The 17,581-nt window shown below is 45.7% G+C and overlaps 2 protein-coding genes across 13 annotated transcripts in view; one reads left to right on the top strand and one right to left on the bottom strand.

Moving 5' to 3' along the window:
- The window catches only part of Ncoa3 (nuclear receptor coactivator 3), a 94,824-nt gene extending 81,742 nt beyond the window's left edge, over positions 1–13,082 (top strand). For 5 of the 7 annotated variants that reach the window (XM_036185682.1, XM_036185681.1, XM_036185679.1 and 2 more), the window contains 6 exons: positions 4,930–5,223; positions 7,404–7,493; positions 7,989–8,226; positions 8,933–9,107; positions 9,589–9,733; positions 10,000–13,082. In XM_036185682.1, coding sequence (XP_036041575.1) covers positions 4,930–5,223; positions 7,404–7,493; positions 7,989–8,226; positions 8,933–9,107; positions 9,589–9,733; positions 10,000–10,011 — 954 coding nt within the window. In that variant the 3' untranslated portion in view covers positions 10,012–13,082. The remainder of the gene's footprint in view (positions 1–4,929; positions 5,224–7,403; positions 7,494–7,988; positions 8,227–8,932; positions 9,108–9,588; positions 9,734–9,999) is intronic. The other 2 variants (XM_036185680.1, XM_036185678.1) reach the window with 1 other exon arrangement.
- A 689-nt stretch (positions 13,083–13,771) lies between these two features.
- The window catches only part of Sulf2 (sulfatase 2), an 85,013-nt gene continuing 81,203 nt past the window's right edge, over positions 13,772–17,581 (bottom strand). For all 6 annotated transcript variants that reach the window (XM_036185684.1, XM_036185686.1, XM_036185683.1 and 3 more), the window contains 4 exons: positions 17,094–17,217; positions 15,553–15,586; positions 15,279–15,332; positions 13,772–14,423 (listed from right to left, as the gene is read on the bottom strand). In XM_036185684.1, coding sequence (XP_036041577.1) covers positions 14,393–14,423; positions 15,279–15,332; positions 15,553–15,586; positions 17,094–17,217 — 243 coding nt within the window. In that variant the 3' untranslated portion in view covers positions 13,772–14,392. The remainder of the gene's footprint in view (positions 14,424–15,278; positions 15,333–15,552; positions 15,587–17,093; positions 17,218–17,581) is intronic.

Genomic DNA, 17,581 nt, shown 5'->3' with positions numbered 1-17,581 from the left:
ATGTGCATATTTGTGTCTTGTTTTACTACTGCCAGAAAAAAGATTTAATGAAATCACAACTGTTTTTGAGATGCTGCTTAATTTTTTTTTTTAGTTTAGCTTTTTTTTTTCTTTAGAGACAGGGTTTCTCTCTGTAGCTTTGGAGCCTTTCCTGGAACTCACTCTGTAGACCAGGCTAGCCTCGAGCTCAAAGAGATCCACCTGCCTCTGCCTCCCGAGTGCTGGGATTAAAGGTGTGTGCCACCAACGCCCGGCTGTTTTTGTAGTTCTTTCATTCTTTCTGATTTATTGATTATGTATATAGTGTTCTGGCATGTATACACCAGAAGAGGGCACCAGATCTCATTACAGATGGTTGTGAGCCACCATGTGGTTGTTGAGGATTGAACTCAGGTCCTCTGGAAGAGCAGCCAGTGCTCTTAACCTCTGAGCCATCTCTCCAGCCCTTGTTTTTTGTAGTTTTCTAGTGGGGTTTAAATGGCATGATGGTTTAGGCTGAGCTGTTTCATTTCATGGAGGTGCAGACCATGCCCATTTGCAGTGTGACACTCCTAAGTGGTGGGCAGCAAATGTTGTCAGCGGTTTGTCACTCCTTTTTTGTGGTGGCCTAGTTTTAGTTTTGTTTTTTTGTTTTCTTTTTTTTGCCCCAACTCACAGAGATCCGCCTGCCTCTGCCTCCCGAGTGCTGGGACTAAAGGTGTGCGCCACCACCAAGGACAGCTGGCCTTGTTTTCAGTTTAAGAATGTTGCTGGGTGTGGTGGTGTGTACACCTTTAATCCTACCTAATACTTGAGGAGGTCAAGGGAGTTCCAGGGTAGCCTGGTCTACAAGTAAGTTCTAGGACATCCAGGGCTCCACAGAGAAATCCTGTCTTAAAAACAAACAAACAAACAAACAAACAAACAGGAAAACACCCTAAAAAGCAAGCAAACAGAGCACCAACATCAAATTCTTCAAATTGTTTATTGCCCACAGTAATTTATAGGAAATCCCAGGAGCTAAGTTGTTAACTGGGAAGCATTTAACTGATATCTAATCCGTCTGTAAAAGCCATTGATGGTAAGTGAGATAGTCAATAGAATACTGGCTTAAGCTGGCAACCTAGATTCCTGGAACTCATTCATGTAAAATAGAAGGAGAGAACCAACTCCCCAAAGCTGTCCTCTGACCTCCACATGTACACCGTGGTGCATACACACATCCTGCACACACAACAATAATAAAAGTTAAAGTGAAAGTGTTATGTAAATAGTCAAGATAATCGATATTTACAGTATGATATCTGTGATCAGGGAGAGACAGGATCCAAACATGAAATGTAGAAAATGATAAATACCTTCAGGAATGAAGAAACTGTCTGAAGTAAAGGTGGCTGCTGTGGAACAACCCTTTCTATACTGTGAATATATATTACTCTCATTGGTGATTAAGAAGCTGACAGGCAGGTAGCTGGGCAGGGAGTTAAGTGGGAAAGCCAAACTGAGAATGATGGGAAGGAGGAGGATAGAGTCAGGGAGATGACAGCCACTGAGCAAGCAGGAAATATAGAAAATGAGGTAATAAGCCATGAGCCACTTGGCTAAACATAGATAAGAATTATGGGTTAACTTAAGTGCAAGAGTTAGTAACAAGTCTGAACTAATGGCCAAACATTTATAATTAGTATAAGCCTCTGTGTGATAATTTGGGAAGTGGCTGCAGAACAGGGCAGGACAGAGAAAAGCCTCCATTTACAAATGGCCCTTAATAGAGTGGCCGTTAGACAGTGGAGTCTTGAATGGCCAGCTAATTCCTGCTTATTCTATATTTATCGGTGGGTTAGGTAGGTTCTCAGAACCTTCTAAATTCTTTACATTCATTTTAGTAGAATGGGCAAGAAGAGAAAGAAGGTTAATGAACAGTCAGTTTGGTAACAAATAGCTGCTTCATTAAATATGTCTGATGTAAACTGGGTGGTGGTGGTGGTGCACACCTTTTGTCCCAGTACTTGAGAAGCAGAGGCAGGTGGATCTCTGAGTCTGAGGCCAGGCTGATCTACAAAAGGGATTTCAAGACAAGCCAGGGATGTTATACAGTGAAACCCTGTCTTGAAAAACAAAAACAAAAACAAAAACAAATAAGATATCTGTGTCTGGAGTGAGCATGGTTGGAGTGACAGATAGGACAGTAGAAGCATGGATGCCTGTTGCTGCAGGGATCCTTAGGATTCTTGGGAAGGGTCATGGGAATGTAATGCAGAGAATGGAAGGATTTAAACAGCAAGGAGGAGCCTCAGGAAGACTGGGTGAATGTATGTAACATTATACACACTTGAAAGGAAGGGGTTCTGGGGAGCTGTGCACATGATGATACAGGGGAGGCTTGAGAAAAGTGACTTTTCTTGTGGGGAAGGGCATGAGTTACAAAAAGCTTGATTTCTGTTTCTGCATGCTAAGTTTGCTGGGGACACCCAGATAAAGATATTAAGGATTTATTTGCATAAGTCAAATGAGTTCAGAGATGTTTGGGTAGAAAGCATAATTCAGTAGCTAGTTATCCTACATGTCTGAGACCATCGCTCAGGAAATATGGCAAGAGAAGAGGAAACCCGAGACTGACCTCAGTGTACTCTTGAGTCTCATCCAGGTTCGGAAAGGCTGGAGTAGGTGTGGGAGGCACAGCAGAGTTCCAGGACAAGACTTAGCAAGGCTTCCCACTGTGTTGTTGCCCCTGGGGCCCAGGAGAAGGCAAAGGTGCACACACAGTGCACCCAACAATCTCTTCTTTTCTCCTTCAGAACATGCATTTAGTTTGTTAGCATCATTACATGTAGAGAGTTGATGCTTTGACCTAACACTGACCATTGAGGATTAGTGATGGATGTCACCTTTAGCCTCACCCCCAACCCCGTAAGACAGTTTCTCTGTGGAGCCCTGGTATTCCTGGAACTCACTCTGTAAACCAGGCTATCCTTGAACTCAGCAATCCACCTGCCTCTGCCTCCTGAGTGCTGAGATTAAAGGTGTGTGCCACCACCACCAGGTGACCTTTAGCTTTAACTGGGAGTTAGGAGATGAGAAGTGCTTTCCCCCGAGTTTACCTATTGTTACCTAAATCATCTCTTGCTATTCACGGATTATGTAAAACTTTATTTAAATTAAAAGAACAGATATGTAAAGTTTTATTACATTTTATTTTGTGTGTGTTTATGTCTGTGTGTCTGTCCATGCATATGCACATCACATTGCACACATAGAGGTCAGAGAACAGTCTGTGGGAATCAGGTTTGTCCTTCCATCATGTGGGTTTTGGAAATCAAATGTGGTTTGTGAGAATTTGTGACAGAGGCCTTTATCACTCAGCCATTTCACCAGCCCTTTCTGTGTGTGTGTATTCATGTACTTGTGCCATGCCATGCATGTGGAGTCCAGAGGACAACTTGGGGAGTCTGTTCTTCCATTGTGTGGGAGCCAGGGTTTGAACTCGGGCTGTCAGCCTTGGCAGCAGACACTGTCACGAGTTGAGCCACCTGGACTGCCCGTGATGTATTTAATCAGTTCCTAAATACAGAGTGATTGCTGCTAAAAAATTAAGGTAATACACTGACTTCCTTTTATTGAAAATGTTGGAAAACCAGGAAATCTAATCACCTACACTTGTTACTATATTTCAACCAAATTCCGTACATTTTATTCCATCCCTTCCAATCATGTTACCTCACGCTGCTGCAGACTTGAGTCATGGCCCACAGAGGAGTACACAAGAAAGACTTACTGGTGGTTCTTTGAGTCAAGCCAAAGAGTAAACGTATATTGAAGTCATTTCTAACATGTACACCACACAGATTCCCTATAAACTATTGTCGAGAAGGCAGGAGGGAATCCTCTCCTTTACCCCACAAAAAAGGCAAGAGGAAAAGGACATTACAGAATTCATTTGCTAGTTTGTTTGTTCTAGCATAGAGTTAGGACATCACTTACTTACTCATCATTGCCAGTAAGAAAGAACAGTGTGAGATGGACAGCTGAATGGACTCTGGTGAGAATTACTCCCTAGTGTAACAAGCACAGTTCCTGCTCCTCTCTGATCATGTGTGGCTCATCTTCTCACTCTGCCTGTTGCTTTGTCTGCTCTTCTCTCAACCGACAGTGTATGTCTGTACCTGTTCTTTTCCACACACAGGGAAAGCTATCTCTGCTCTCCCAGAAGGTCCTTGTACTAGGAAGGAAGCTTGGTACTAAGAATAAGAGCAAAGGTGTGAAGGTCTTCTTTAATTCATGTTTCTGGATATGAACATACTCAATCGCTCTTTGCCTCAAAGGCTTGTTCCAAAGTAGCCCAGAAAAAGTTGTGTGGTCCTAGGCCTGGCATGGTGGCACACACTTTTAATACAGCTCTTGGGTGGCAAAAGCAGGCAGATCTCAGAGTTTAAGGCCAGACTAGCCAACAGAGTGAGTTCCAGGACAGCCAGGGCAACACAGAAACCCTGTCTCCAAAAGAAAAAAGAAAAAAAAAAAAGAAAGAAAAGAAAAGGCAAGCAAGTTTTGTAGTCTTAAAAGACACAAAAGCCTTGGACCCAAACAAGCAGTGATGAAATGAGGCAGCACGAAAACGTGCTGCCCACGGTGCTGCTGCTGCTTAATTGTCTTCGTGGTTTGAGAGGTGTTTGGTTGTTCCTGGGCTTGGGCAAATGGTGCTTCTTCAGAGAGGGACTGCCTTGTAGCTACTGAAAAGGTGGAGTGTGCGAGTCTGTTCTGTGCCAAGACTCGGCTACCAGGTATGTCTGTGTATGTCAGAACTTCAGCCCTGAACCTTGATTTGCTTCTGGATTCTGAGCCATTACTACTGCTCACATATATTGACTTTTTTTTTTTTAACCTTGTTTGGGATATTTGCTTTTGGTTGCTTTCTAGATTTACCTCACTATTCATTTGTGTTTGATGTTTCAGGGACAAGCTTTGGAGGCCAAACAAGACCTTTTTCAAGGCCAAGAAGCCCCAGTGATGATGGATCAGAAGGCAGCACTGTATGGACAGACGTTCCCAGCCCAGGCTCCTCCAATGCAAGGAGGCTTTAACCTTCAGGGACAGTCGCCATCTTTTAACTCTATGATGAATCAGATTAGCCAGCAAGGCAGCTTTCCTCTCCAGGGCATGCATCCCAGAGCTAGCATTGTGAGACCAAGGACAAACACCCCAAAGCAGCTGAGAATGCAGCTTCAGCAGAGGCTGCAGGGCCAGCAGGTGAGTCGGTTCTGTGCTTGACCAGGCTTGCAGAGGCTTTCAGGCTGTGTTCTTCAGAGCTCTTGCCACTGGCTCTCCTCTCCTTGCTAACTAAAGGAATTCCTTTTGCTTTCACTTCTGTTTAGAGATTTTATTTGTGCAGATGGTTCCTTGTTGAGGAGTTATCTCAATTGGGTATCTTTCTATAAGTATATTCTATGTATGGTATATATAACACGAGCAGTGGCAAAATGGCTTAGTGGGTAAAAGTGCTTCCCATGCAATCCAGACAACCTAGTTCAGTCCTTAGCGTCACACCCTGCTTAATGCACACCTTCAGTGCAGCACTTGGGAGGCAGAAAGAAGCAGGGGCACCTCTGTTACTTCTCCAGGCCAGCCAGGGCTACCCAGTGAGCCATGTCTCAAACAGAGCAGGTTAGAACATCAAAACTGATTTCCCCTGAAGGCAGCATGTCTTGGCAGTCCTTAGAAGGCATTTTCTTTTTTTTCTTTTTTTTTTTTTTTTTTTTTTGGTTTTTCGAGACAGGGTTTCTCTGTGTAGCTTTGCGCCTTTCCTGGATCTCGCACTGTAGACCAGGCTGGCCTGGAACTTACAGAGATCCGCCTGCCTCTGCCTCCTGAGTGCTGGGATTAAAAGCGTGCACCACCACCACCTGGCTGGAAGGCGTTTTCTTAATATGATGACCAAATACTTAAACCTTGATATTTTAGCTTTTCCGTTTAAAGACAGGCTCTTGCTAATCCTAAACAGGCTTTGAACACAACTCTTGGAGCCCAGACAGGCTTTGAATCCTCCTGCCTCAACCTCTCATGCTGGGATTGTGGGCATATGCAACCACAATGTTGATTTTAGCATTTTAATGGAAGCTGTGGTTTGATATTTTTAAAGCTTTTAATACTTTGGGGCTGAGACATGCGCAGCAGTTAGGAACATGTGTTGCTTTTGCAGAGGACCTGTGTTTGGTTCCTGGCACACTCACATTGGGTACCTCACAGTCTAACTCCAGTTTAGGAATCCATATCCTCTTCCAACCTCTGGAAAGTCTCACTTATGCACATGAACCCACATGCAGACAGACACGCTTTAAATAAGAATAAATATTTTAAAAAAAATTAATATTCCAAATAGAACTTCCATTTCTTCCTGATGTTTCCTTAATTCCCAGTTGTTTAAAAACAGAATTGCTTCAAAACATAATTGGCTGTACAAATTTTAAGTGCTGATAAGTGTGCTTATTACATTTGGTGGCGCTAGATTACTTGAGTAATACGTGGCTGAGCTGAGTCCAGTGGGCTGGAGCCAGGGTATGGTTTAGAACTGGGAAGTTGTGTGCCTATGCTCATGGTACCGTTTACGTTTTATAACTTCTTTCTACTAAATGCTCACTGTTACCTGATCAAGTGAGGTTGTTCCTTTGATTGTCTGAACAAGCCCTGGAGAAAGCTGACACTGTGAGTCTGTTGAGTTCCTGTTAGAATGCTGTTCAAGCTGCATAGTTGCTCTCTGGCTTTTACCCAGTGCCAAGCTTTACAAACAAGCTTTACACTCAGCCAAGGACTTGTAAGCATTTCTCTCTGTCTCTCTGTCTCTCTCTCTCTCTCTCTTTTTTTTTTTTTTTTTAAGATTTACTTTGTGGCCGGGCGGTGGTGGCGCACGCCTGTAATCCCAGCACTCGGGAGGCGGAGGCAGGTGGATCTCTGAGTTCCAGGCCAGCCTGGTCTACAAAGGGAGTTCCAGGACAGCCTCCAAAGCTACAGAGAAACCCTGTCTCGGGGGGGAAAAATTACTTTGTTTTTTAATAGGTGTGTGTGTGTGTGTGTGTGTGTGTGTGTGTGTGTGTGTGTGTGTGTGTGAGAGAGAGAGAGAGAGAGAGAGAGAGAGAGAGAGAGAGAGCGAGCATGTGCCTGCAGAGTTCAGAGTTGTGAGGTCTCCTGGTGCTAGAGGTAGCAGTGACTGAACCACCGTGTAGGTGCTGTGAAAGGAGCCTGGTCCTCTGGATGAGCAGTGCATGCTTTCAGCTGCTGAGTCATCTCTTCCGCAGAACAACCAATTCAGTGTAGATGGGGCTGGCTTCCCAGCTCAGTGGGTTTGAAGAGATCATCTCACTGGGTGGTGCTAAAACGTTTGTAAAGCTGATTGGAGTTCATCAACACGATTCTACTAACTTCTCTCTGTTCAGTTCTTAAATCAGAGCCGGCAGCCACTTGAAATGAAAATGGAAAACCCTACTGGTGCTGCTGCTGTGATGAGGCCCATGATGCAGCCCCAGGTAAGTTCCTAGTAGAGGATGGACCTCTCCACATTCCAGCACAGGGATCAAACAAGTGTGAATAATTCTAAAGTTCTTGTAAGAATTGGTCCCATCACACTTTCTCTTTTTAGAAAAAGTTATTTTATGTTTATGAGTGTGCTACTTACATGGCTGTCTGTGCATGCCTGATGACCCTGGAGGCCAGAAGAGGAAGTGAGATCTGGGACTAGAGTTACAGGTGGTTGTGAGCTGTCATGTAGGTGCTGGGAATTGAACCTAGGTCCTTGGAAGAGCAGCCAATGCTCTTCTAAGCCATCTCTCCAGCCCCCGTACTTAGTCTTTCAGTCTGAATCTCCTTTGTTAGTAGTGAGGGGTTGGAGAGAAGGGATTCCTTTTGATAATTTTCTTTTTCCTTCAGTTACAGATAAGGCACTGAGTGTGTTTTCTCTATGATAGCGCATGTATTGTGCGGCACTATATGAAACTGATTGGTTCTTTTGTATTGGCTATCAGCAGGCTTTCTTTAATGCTCAAATGGCTGCCCAGCAAAAGCGAGAGCTGATGAACCATCACCTGCAGCAGCAGCAGCAGCAGCAGCAGCAGAGAATGGCGATGATGATGTCACAGCCTCAGCCTCAGGCCTTCAGCCCACCCCCCAATGTCACTGCTTCTCCTAGCATGGATGGGGTTTTGTCAGGACCAGCAATGCCACAAGCCTCCCCGCAGCAGTTTCCTTATCCAACAAACTATGGTAAACCTGGCATACTGTGCCTTTCCCAAAGCAATCTTTGTTACTGAGGTCACAAGCTTCACTAGGTCTGCTGTATTTGAAAAAGAAAATACCGTTCACTCAGTCTCTTTGTGAAGAAAACTCACAGGTAGAGAGCAGTGTATGTAGTAATGGGGGGAGAGTGAGAATGTCTCAGTCGGGCTTTCTTCAACCTCAGTACCCCCTCTTGTTTGAAAAAAAATTACATAAGCCTTCCTTTGCCCATTTTTCATGTCCCAGTGGTGAAGAATGCTGTGTCATCTCTGGACACTATAGCCAAGGGGACAGATCCCAGGTGTGGGCTTCAGTCTCTTTTCTCAGTGACCTAAGTGCCCATTGTGATTATGCTAAGCACTCTGTGCTTCAGTCCTGCCTTTGGGAGGTTCTGGATAGACTGGGGTGAAGGTGTCTTGTTGGGAGAATGTCGGTTCTAGCATGGAGCCCTGCCCTCTGGGAAGGAGTCTCTCACAGAAGGAAGGGCATGAAGCAGCCGCCTTCCAAGTTGCTCTAGATGGCATCTTTCTCACTAAACCCATGGCTTCTTCATCTTAGTGAGAAGCACTCAGAGCAGCTACTTGTGGCCCTCTATGACCTTTCTTCACCATTCTCTACCACCCCCGGTGATTATAGGATGCTGAGATCCCAAGGGCGCAGCATTGGAACATTGGTTCTTGTTTATTTCTTCAAGGGATGGGACAACCACCAGATCCAGCCTTTGGGCGAGTATCCAGTCCTCCCAATGCAATGATGTCATCAAGAATGGGGCCTTCCCAGAATGCCATGGTGCAGCATCCTCAGACTGCACCCATGTATCAGTCCTCAGAAATGAAGGGGTGGCCATCAGGGAACCTGGCCAGAAGCAGGTAAGGAGTATGGCTTATCTTTACGTCCTAGTGCTGGAGGGCACGGACTGTTACTTAGTCAAACTTAGGAGGGAGAGATCATGAGGCTTGGCTCACAGTTAGAAACAAGGTGTTTGGCTTACTCAGGGTTGCTTTGTACCATGTCCATATCTGTTTGCATGCTGAGTCCTAACAACTGTGAAAAACAGAAGGCAGGCAGGCTCTTTTCCTCAGGCCAGGTGTGGTGGCGCACGCCTTTAATCCCAGCACTCGGAAGGCAGAGGCAGGAGGATCTCTCTGTGAGTTTGAGGTCAGCCTGGTCTGGTCTACACAGGGAGCTCCAGGAATGCCAGAGGTACATAGTGAGATCCTGTCTCAAGCAACAATAAGAAAACAAGACTTCCATTCTTTCTCTGGTGTTTTCTGCTTAGGCACAACTGTGACAGTCGGTGTACCCTGTAGTCTGAATTGATGTGGAAGCAACATTACCCTTTCTTTGCAGCTCCTTTCCCCAGCAGCAGTTTGCTCCCCAGGGGAACCCTGCAGCATACAGCATGGTCCACATGAACAGCAGTGCTGCTGGGCACTTGGGACAGATGAACATGGCCCCCATGCCCATGTCCGGCATGCCCATGGGTCCTGATCAGGTATGGGTATCTATTCTTAACTCTTGAAAAAGGGTTTTCCTTGTGGTTAGATCCAGAGCCCTGTCAAGGTGGTCTGTCGACTTTAACTCAGCTATATAATTTACACAATAGTTCTGAAGAGCATTTGGTTTGAAGGTCCTGCCTGGGCTATTAGGTGTTTGTGTGGAAGTAGATTCTAAAGAGTTAGAACCAGTCAGCTGTGCCTGGCAGGGTGTGCAGATGTGGGATGGTTTTCTGTGGTGCTGACTGTTTTTTTTCCTTAACAGAAATACTGCTGACATCTCCCTAGTGGTACCCATACGGAAACCACTGTACAAATGACACTCACTGCACAGGACACCGGGAGGTGACAAGGACCTGCTTGACCACCAGGGTGTTCCAGTGCTGTCATTTGAGTGGGACTGGGTCTCAAGCTGAAGTGCACTGTCTACCTGACGCCCTGCCTCTGTGTGGCATGGTGTTCTGCCTCACGCGGATGTGATTCTGGAGATAGGAATTGCATAGTCACCACTGTCCCGGGTCACTTCCTTCTGCCTCGCCAGCCAAAGTCTTCACATAAACCTAGGTGGCTAGGGTTTCTGTCTTTTAGCACTGGACGAGGAGCACAGCCTGTCTTCAAGCGTTGTCACCAAGTAGTTCCATGTTGCCCTTCTGTCCAGTGGAACCAGTGTTTCTGCGCTCTTGTCCTTCACAGGTGTAGTCCCCAGAGTCTGTTGTCTTAGGTTTTCTCCTGATGAGGTCCCAATACCCTATAATTCTCAAGGATTTGTCATTGATGTTAAATGGCTTTGCAGAAGGGGAAATGAGATGACAGTACTGACTTTTCCCATGCTGATGTGCAGCCAAGTGCACTTTACTTAGGAAATCGCGGATAAATGCAATATTCCCGAGGGCGTGAGGAATGGTGAGCCACGTTCCTGGTTTTTGTCTGCACTAATCTGTTAGGACAAGAACATGATTGTTGTTTGTTTGTTTGTTGTTGTTTTCTTTCAAGTACTGGCGTCACCCTTTGCCTATATGGTAGAGCAATAATGCTTTGAAATAAACTTGTGAAACCCAAGGCCAGGTACTGCACTCTGAATCAGAAGCTCGCAGTGTTTCTGTGAATAGATTTCCCTTTTGTAAATATGATCTTTTAAGATATTGTATTATGTAAAAATATGTACATACCTTTTTTTGTAGGTCACAACAGCTCATTTTTACAGAGTTTGTGAAGCTAAATATTTAACATTGTCAATTTCTGTAAACTCCATGCAGTGAGACATCCAGAATGCCAGAGCCTGGGGAGGAGGAGCAGCCTGCAGCTTTCCCACCTCACCTTAGAGGCCTCCTTTTTCAGTCTCCCAACCCTAAGCTTTTTTAAGTAATCATTTGTTTAGATGTAGTCATTTAAAATTTTAAAAATTTATTTACCAGAGAACTACGCACTTTGTTAATTTGGGTGAAGGAATAGATACAGGGGAAAAGAGCTTTTAAAAAACAACCCAAGAATTTAAAAAAGAAAAAAAAAATCAAATTGATTTCAAAAAGAAAGAATCTTTTTTTTGCATTTTTAAGCAGTCCATAAATTAAATGATACTAGTATGTAGCCCAGTCATCCTTTTAGGAGTGAGTTTGATTGCTAGGACCTGAGCCCCAGGTTTAGCTGGAAGGCACTGGGGCTTGCTGTGTGGTCTGCTGTCTGCTCAGCTCTCCCGCTGTTCTGCTCATGGGGTCTCTCACTACCTCTCCGCATCAGGATGCTGAGTCAGAAGCCTTGTCACTCACTAGCCCTCCCTGCCACTTCTCCTGCCTCTTCTTGGCACCTGTTCTAATCAGTTTGGAGTTAGGGGAACATCAGATTTAATGTCCTTTGTTTGGGTTTTCTTAGTTTCAGACAATTAAGTGGAATTGGATTGCTAGACTATCTATCTATAGCTTTCAGATATCTCTGCCAGCCTTGGTGTCATTTCTGAGAGCCAGTTAACTTTTAAAAGTCACACATTATAGCTGCTTGTTCTCCATGTCCCTGAAGGGACATCACTCCATTCTTCCATGAATAAGTGAAGCTTGCGTTTCCAGAGCCACCTCAAGTATGAACTTGACTTTCCAACGTGTTTAGGTCATGATGGGATCCCCCTGTGACTGACCTACTGTCTCAGATTGTAAATCCATAAGCTTCCATTGTGTCGCTGTGCTTTGCAGGTGATACTCTGTCTGAGTTGGGCTAGGTGTGGCCAAACGTCCATGCTTAGACTGTGTAGCCCACGGTGGTGCTCCTGCCTCTTTCAAAGACGTTTAAAACCCACCTTTGTGATTCTTTCCTCAGCACTCCAATGCCAGGCTAACTGGTTGGCACCCCTTTTGTATGGGGATTATGTCTTCATATTTTCTACTTATTTTTATTGGTGCAAATTCAAAATTCTGATGTTCTTTTACAGTCTTTGGGATAATTTGTTTTTACGTGATTGCCCTTTAGTCTTTTTTGGATCGTTCTCTTTGTACTCCTGTCTGTTGCCTACCTCGCCCCCCTCCTCCCTGGCCCCTCTTTCAACCTAGGTGTCTTGTGGGTGAACAGTTTAATCTTCCCATCTGCTTTGATGATGTGGGACATTTCCAGTACCTACTTTTTTGCTGAATCCAAAGATATATAAATAAAAATATATTTTATGAAGATCAAATGATATTAAGGAAACATGTTTCTTCAAAAATAAATGAAACCGTACTGTTTGCTGTTGGTATTAGCACGCTCTCTCTGAACTGTGCCCTGTCATTAACAGCTGTTCATCAGGATTAAATGCTGAGATGAGTCGGGGGTATGTAGCAGTGGGTACTGCAAAAGATAATAGCTTGACAGCCTAGAAGTTTCTTGATTTAGAGGCAGATGCAGCTGGACCATCCAGAGGATTGCCAGTTGCCCACAGGCCAGTTCAGTCCCTTTTGATCTGCGGAGGAGGTCATGAGTCTGTCCCAAGTGGAGTGTTCACAGGAGAAAGCCTCTAGGCTAGCTGAGACCGACCCTGCCTTGAAGCACCAGGGCCTATTGCAGTGTGGATGGCTTAAAACCCTCCAATGCACATGCTTTAAAAAGCAGGGCATTCTTTTTTGTTCTTGCCCCCTTTCTCTTCTCTTTGAATATATGGAGTTTTGAACAAGATGAAATTGTCATTCTGAGAGCAGCAGATTCTCAGGAACCGCACTGAGGATACGTTTGGGTTTAATCAAGTTTATATAAAGTGTCACCTAAAATGGAGTCATTTTTACCTTGCAAGGAATCGAACCCATGTGGGTGGCTCAGTTGGGGTGAGCTTTGAATGACTTGCTGACTGTCTGGATGCTCTTGTAAATAAAGATTTCTATTTAAACCTCAGTCTAAGCATGCTTTTCCTCCTCCACACGCCCAGGTCTGGGGTGAGAAAGGGCTAAGGAGTATGGAATCGTGACACTCCTGTGTCTGTGAGAAGAAGCGTGGGCCTGGTCAAGGCATTTGAAAACTACAGGAAAGACTCTTTAGACACAGTGCCCTCTGCTGACATGAGTTGGGTTGACCTTTCTGCCTCTACCTGCCCTAGCTTTCTGGCAGTTACATGGACTGGGTCACCCTACTTGGTTTAACAAAGGGCTGTATTCACCTTACTGTTGAGAAACAGACTTCCAGATGCCCCAGAGCTGGTGAGACTTACCTGTGAGGCCCCTTGAAGCACGGTAGGTTTAACATTAACTTCTCCAGACCCCTCTCAGCCGAAGGTGAACCCTTTCCAAAGGCAATGGCAGTATCTTGAATGCTTACAGAAAAGGTTAAAAAAAAAAAAAGTCCCACCATAGCCTTTTACAAAAATTCAGAGATTTTTTTTTTTTTCCTTCCATACCAATAGCTAGTCATTGGCTGGGGTGTGAACACTGTGAGATGGTACTTACACTACAAAATATCTTTACAAATACAATGTCATTAAACACAGGACACACATCAACTTGGGTGTTCAGTACCTTAGGAAACGTCAGTTCTGGGATGGATAGCAAATCAATGAATCCTGGGTGGGAACAGAAATGTCCACAAGCTCAGGGATTTTCGCTGACACTGGCCACAGAGCGTTTATTGACACCACGACTCTTGAAAATGGGATTTTGTATTAGTGAGATTCCCCTAAAAGTCCCTGTGTTGGTTACACATGAGCGGTCACATATGTACAGTGAAGGCAGCTTCAGAGGCAGCGGCTCATCCGGCCAGGTGAACGGTGCCACTTTTGTGCTATTGACTCATGGCCGGACTGCCTTGTCGGCAGCACTCGGGAGTTGCCCATGTCCGTGCTTTCTCCAAAGAATAAGAAGGTCAAAAGCTCGTTTAAATGACTTAAACAAAATCCCAGCAACTTTCATCCCTGGAAGAAGTCCATGGAAATCAGTTCTGTTGTCCTTCTGAGCCTCAGCAGGCTGGCAGAAACTCCAGGCATGAGAATTCATTCTGTGCAGCTGGTAAGGTTCCGATCCAAAGCAAAGCAGGGCAAAAAAATGGGCCTGGGGAAGTCTGGGTGCTGTCCTCAAGGATTTCGTGTCCCAAGAGCAGGCAGGCCCTGCCTCCTGTCAGGCCTCCCAGTTCCAGCACTGGGAATCATGTGGTTTTTGCATGGCTTGGGCAGCCACACAAGGCCTCTGGGTTTGGAGGTTCCTCTCTAGGGCCACTTAGCCTTCCCAGCCTTCCCAAAGCTGTCCCCTGCCGAACAAGACAGTGCAATTCAGACTTTTAAATCAGCCCTACACTGTGCAAAGCTTTGGTTTAGGGGTGTGGCTGATGAGCATTAGGCCCTGAGGGGAGGAACTGCCCCACCCAGTTGTCTCACAATTAATTGTTCACGTATCAACTCAGTGGCCCCTTTTTAAGGGTCTGGGTAGAATTGTGCCTAAGGATTTGAGACGCATGTTCTGGAAGCTGGCCCATTACTGTCCTTGAAAAGCCACAGAATTCACATGCATGAAGAGGGATGGAGGCCAGGGTGGGTCACTTTAGAGATGGGAGTAGACAGATGAACTGTCAGTTTGCATTTTTTGACAGAATCTGGCAAGCTGTATTGTACCCGGGGAACAAATTGGCTGCCCCCTCGGCTCAAGGTGAACTGTGGGGTTGCTGCAGTCTCCACATGGTCTGGGACAGCCATCCTGCTGAGAAGGTATACATTGCAGCCACATCCTTCAAGGTGTCTATCGGCTGTAGTCCTTAACCACTTCTCAACTGTCATAGCTCACAGGCCATTAGAGAATGGCAACCAATTAGGATTAGCTATAAGTCTGAAGTTAGGAAATGTATTATAGAAAGACCAGCTATTACTTTGTCCCCTCTCAGCATGGGGACAGCCCCGGAGGAAACAAGGCTTGGTAGGAGAGCTTTTGCCTAGCATGAATGATTCCTGGCTTCAACCCCTAGTACCGGGGAAGAACAAAACAAAACAAACACAACAACAACAACAACAACAACAACAAAAAAAAAAAAAAAAAAAAAACCAGCAGCAAAACCTGAAATTAGCAAGACAGAACCAGCTCTACTTGTCTGCAAACTGGTTCTTCAACTCACAGTGATTTGGAAGAAGGTCTCTTCATTTCTGGCCATTTTCGACGCTGAAACTGCCTAAAGGAAGATGTGTGTGTTAACCATCACCAAGAAATTGTGTTGTCTCCTCCCAACTCCCCCAGGAACTGTGCAAAGATGGTGTCTGAGGTGACACGTATCACTGGGTCATTAGGCCCTTGGTAGACAGTTTCTCAATAGGTACAACCATAAAAAAAAAGGGGGGGGACAGGTCAGGATGGGGGACCTTAGCCCAAACTTAAGTAACAAAACCAAATACCTGTATTGCTCATAGCTTCCTCCATCTTTAAGTCCTAAGTGAGAGACGAACAGGAACAGTTTGAGGTGAAATGGTAGAAGCTTTGTGACTGCTAAACCACCTTTGGCTTGTCATAGTGCCAGGGCCAAGCTGTCACTGGTGTTTCTTGCTCACATAGAGTGGGTGAGTGATGATGACCTCTTTAGTATGCTAGATGACTTTATAGATTTCCCCCCACCCCTGCTGACCCCAGTTAGACATAGTATGTATGAGCCTTCATTCACAATGGCCTTCGTGGGGAAGCAGGCACAGGGTGGGTACTAGTGCCCCACAAAACCACTCCTTATGGTTGCACTCTGAATTCCTGAGGATATGGGATGTGACCAAGTGCATGAGCATGGAGTCAGCCAGTGGGTTCTCTTTACTCGCTTCCACGCTGGGGAGAGCATCGCCTCATTGGCGGTTGTGAGAGTTCCCACATATCCCTTGGCACTCTGCATGGTCCAGTACTTAGAGGACACCGCACAACCATCTCAAAGGAGCGACGAGTACTGGGTAGTCAGGTGTTCCCTGTTACTCTTCTGAGCCACTCTGGCCCTCCCCCCATCACAAAGCAGACTGGCACACTGGGTCTGTCTCCTCCACTTCCCACTTGTCCGATGGGAACTCTAGGCCTCTTAGGACAAACAGGTGACCAAGAGTTCTGAGGTGGTTCCCTCTATACTTGGCTGTGGCTCATAAATAAGACATCCTCTTAGTGGTTTCCATCTTACAACACTCATCTGGTACCTTGAACTTAGAACTGCTGGGTTTATCCTGATTTCCCCCCAGAACCCAGGAGTCACCTCCACCACCTCCTTTTCTGTTCTCTCTAGCTCAAAGCACCACCATGTTGTATGGGCTTTGGTGCTGCACCTCAAGTCCATTATATCTCTCAGTCTTCATGCATAACGTATGTGCCACCATCTACCAGATCCAGCTTCACCCTCTACTTAGTAATCGCTGTCTTTTTTAAAATGTTGACTTCCACTGCCCAAATTTAAATGCTTCCATCAGCTCCCCAAACCATCTCAATTAAAAGTCTAAGATTTTTTTTTCTCTGTGGCCTGCAGAGCCTGTATAGGATGGCTGGCTGACCCTGCCTGTCACACGTCACTCCAGCCACACTGGGCTTGGCTATGCTCCACCCCACTGCAGCAGCCGGGTTTGTTCAGCTGTTGACTGCTCCAATGATTCTGTCTCACTCCATTGAAGCCAGAGGCTTCCCTGTATGGACCCTTGCTCTGAGCAGGATGCCAGCTCATATATTTGCTTCCCTAACTCACAGGGTTACGTTATGTGGAAATAATGAACAGTGTGGGGGAGGGATGTGAAAGAAGTTTGTGTTCTGTGTAGATTGTAAAGGCTCTTGGGAAGCAGAGTCCTGTGAAAGCCAGAGGTATATACAGCCTTTCCCCATCATTTGTCTTGACTTGGACCCATCCCCGTGATTCTGGGTTCACTTTTGGGGCTGACGTGATCTAAGCTCTTTTCTGCAGGTTCCTCACTGGACCCCTACTCACCCAGGTCCATGTTTCGGGTCCGGGGGTTGCACTGCTTGTAACCTTTACAGCTTCTCAGCTCCATGAGCTGCACATGCAGTTGGTTGAGGACGTCCCTGTCCAGTGTGTTCACTGCGTTCATCAGCTGGTGGGAAAAGGGAGCTTTTAACGGGATGTCCTGGGACCCCTACCTCCATCACCTCTTCAAACCATGGCACTTAACTCAGGAGGGCTGGGAGTGGAAGTGCTATAAGGTACTATCTATACCCAGACTCCACTTCTGCAAGAGCCACAGTGTAGAGGGTTTAGATGATGGGTCAGATCCTCTCTGTCAGGTCTGCTTAGTGGGGCTAGAAGTCAGGAGAAGACAAGCTACGCCCGTGTACTTGACCTTGAACTTGTGGAGCTGCTCACGAGGTGTCTTGCACAGCTGGGAAAGAACCTTCTAAGCCTCGTGTCTTTTGTTCCCCTTGATGAGAAAGCAGCCACTTGGTACAGAGGTGGCTCGG

This window comes from Onychomys torridus, chromosome 4 (genome assembly GCF_903995425.1).
Source record: "Onychomys torridus chromosome 4, mOncTor1.1, whole genome shotgun sequence".
NCBI classification, from domain to species: domain Eukaryota; kingdom Metazoa; phylum Chordata; class Mammalia; order Rodentia; family Cricetidae; genus Onychomys; species Onychomys torridus.
This window is presented reverse-complemented; position numbering and strand designations above follow the sequence as displayed.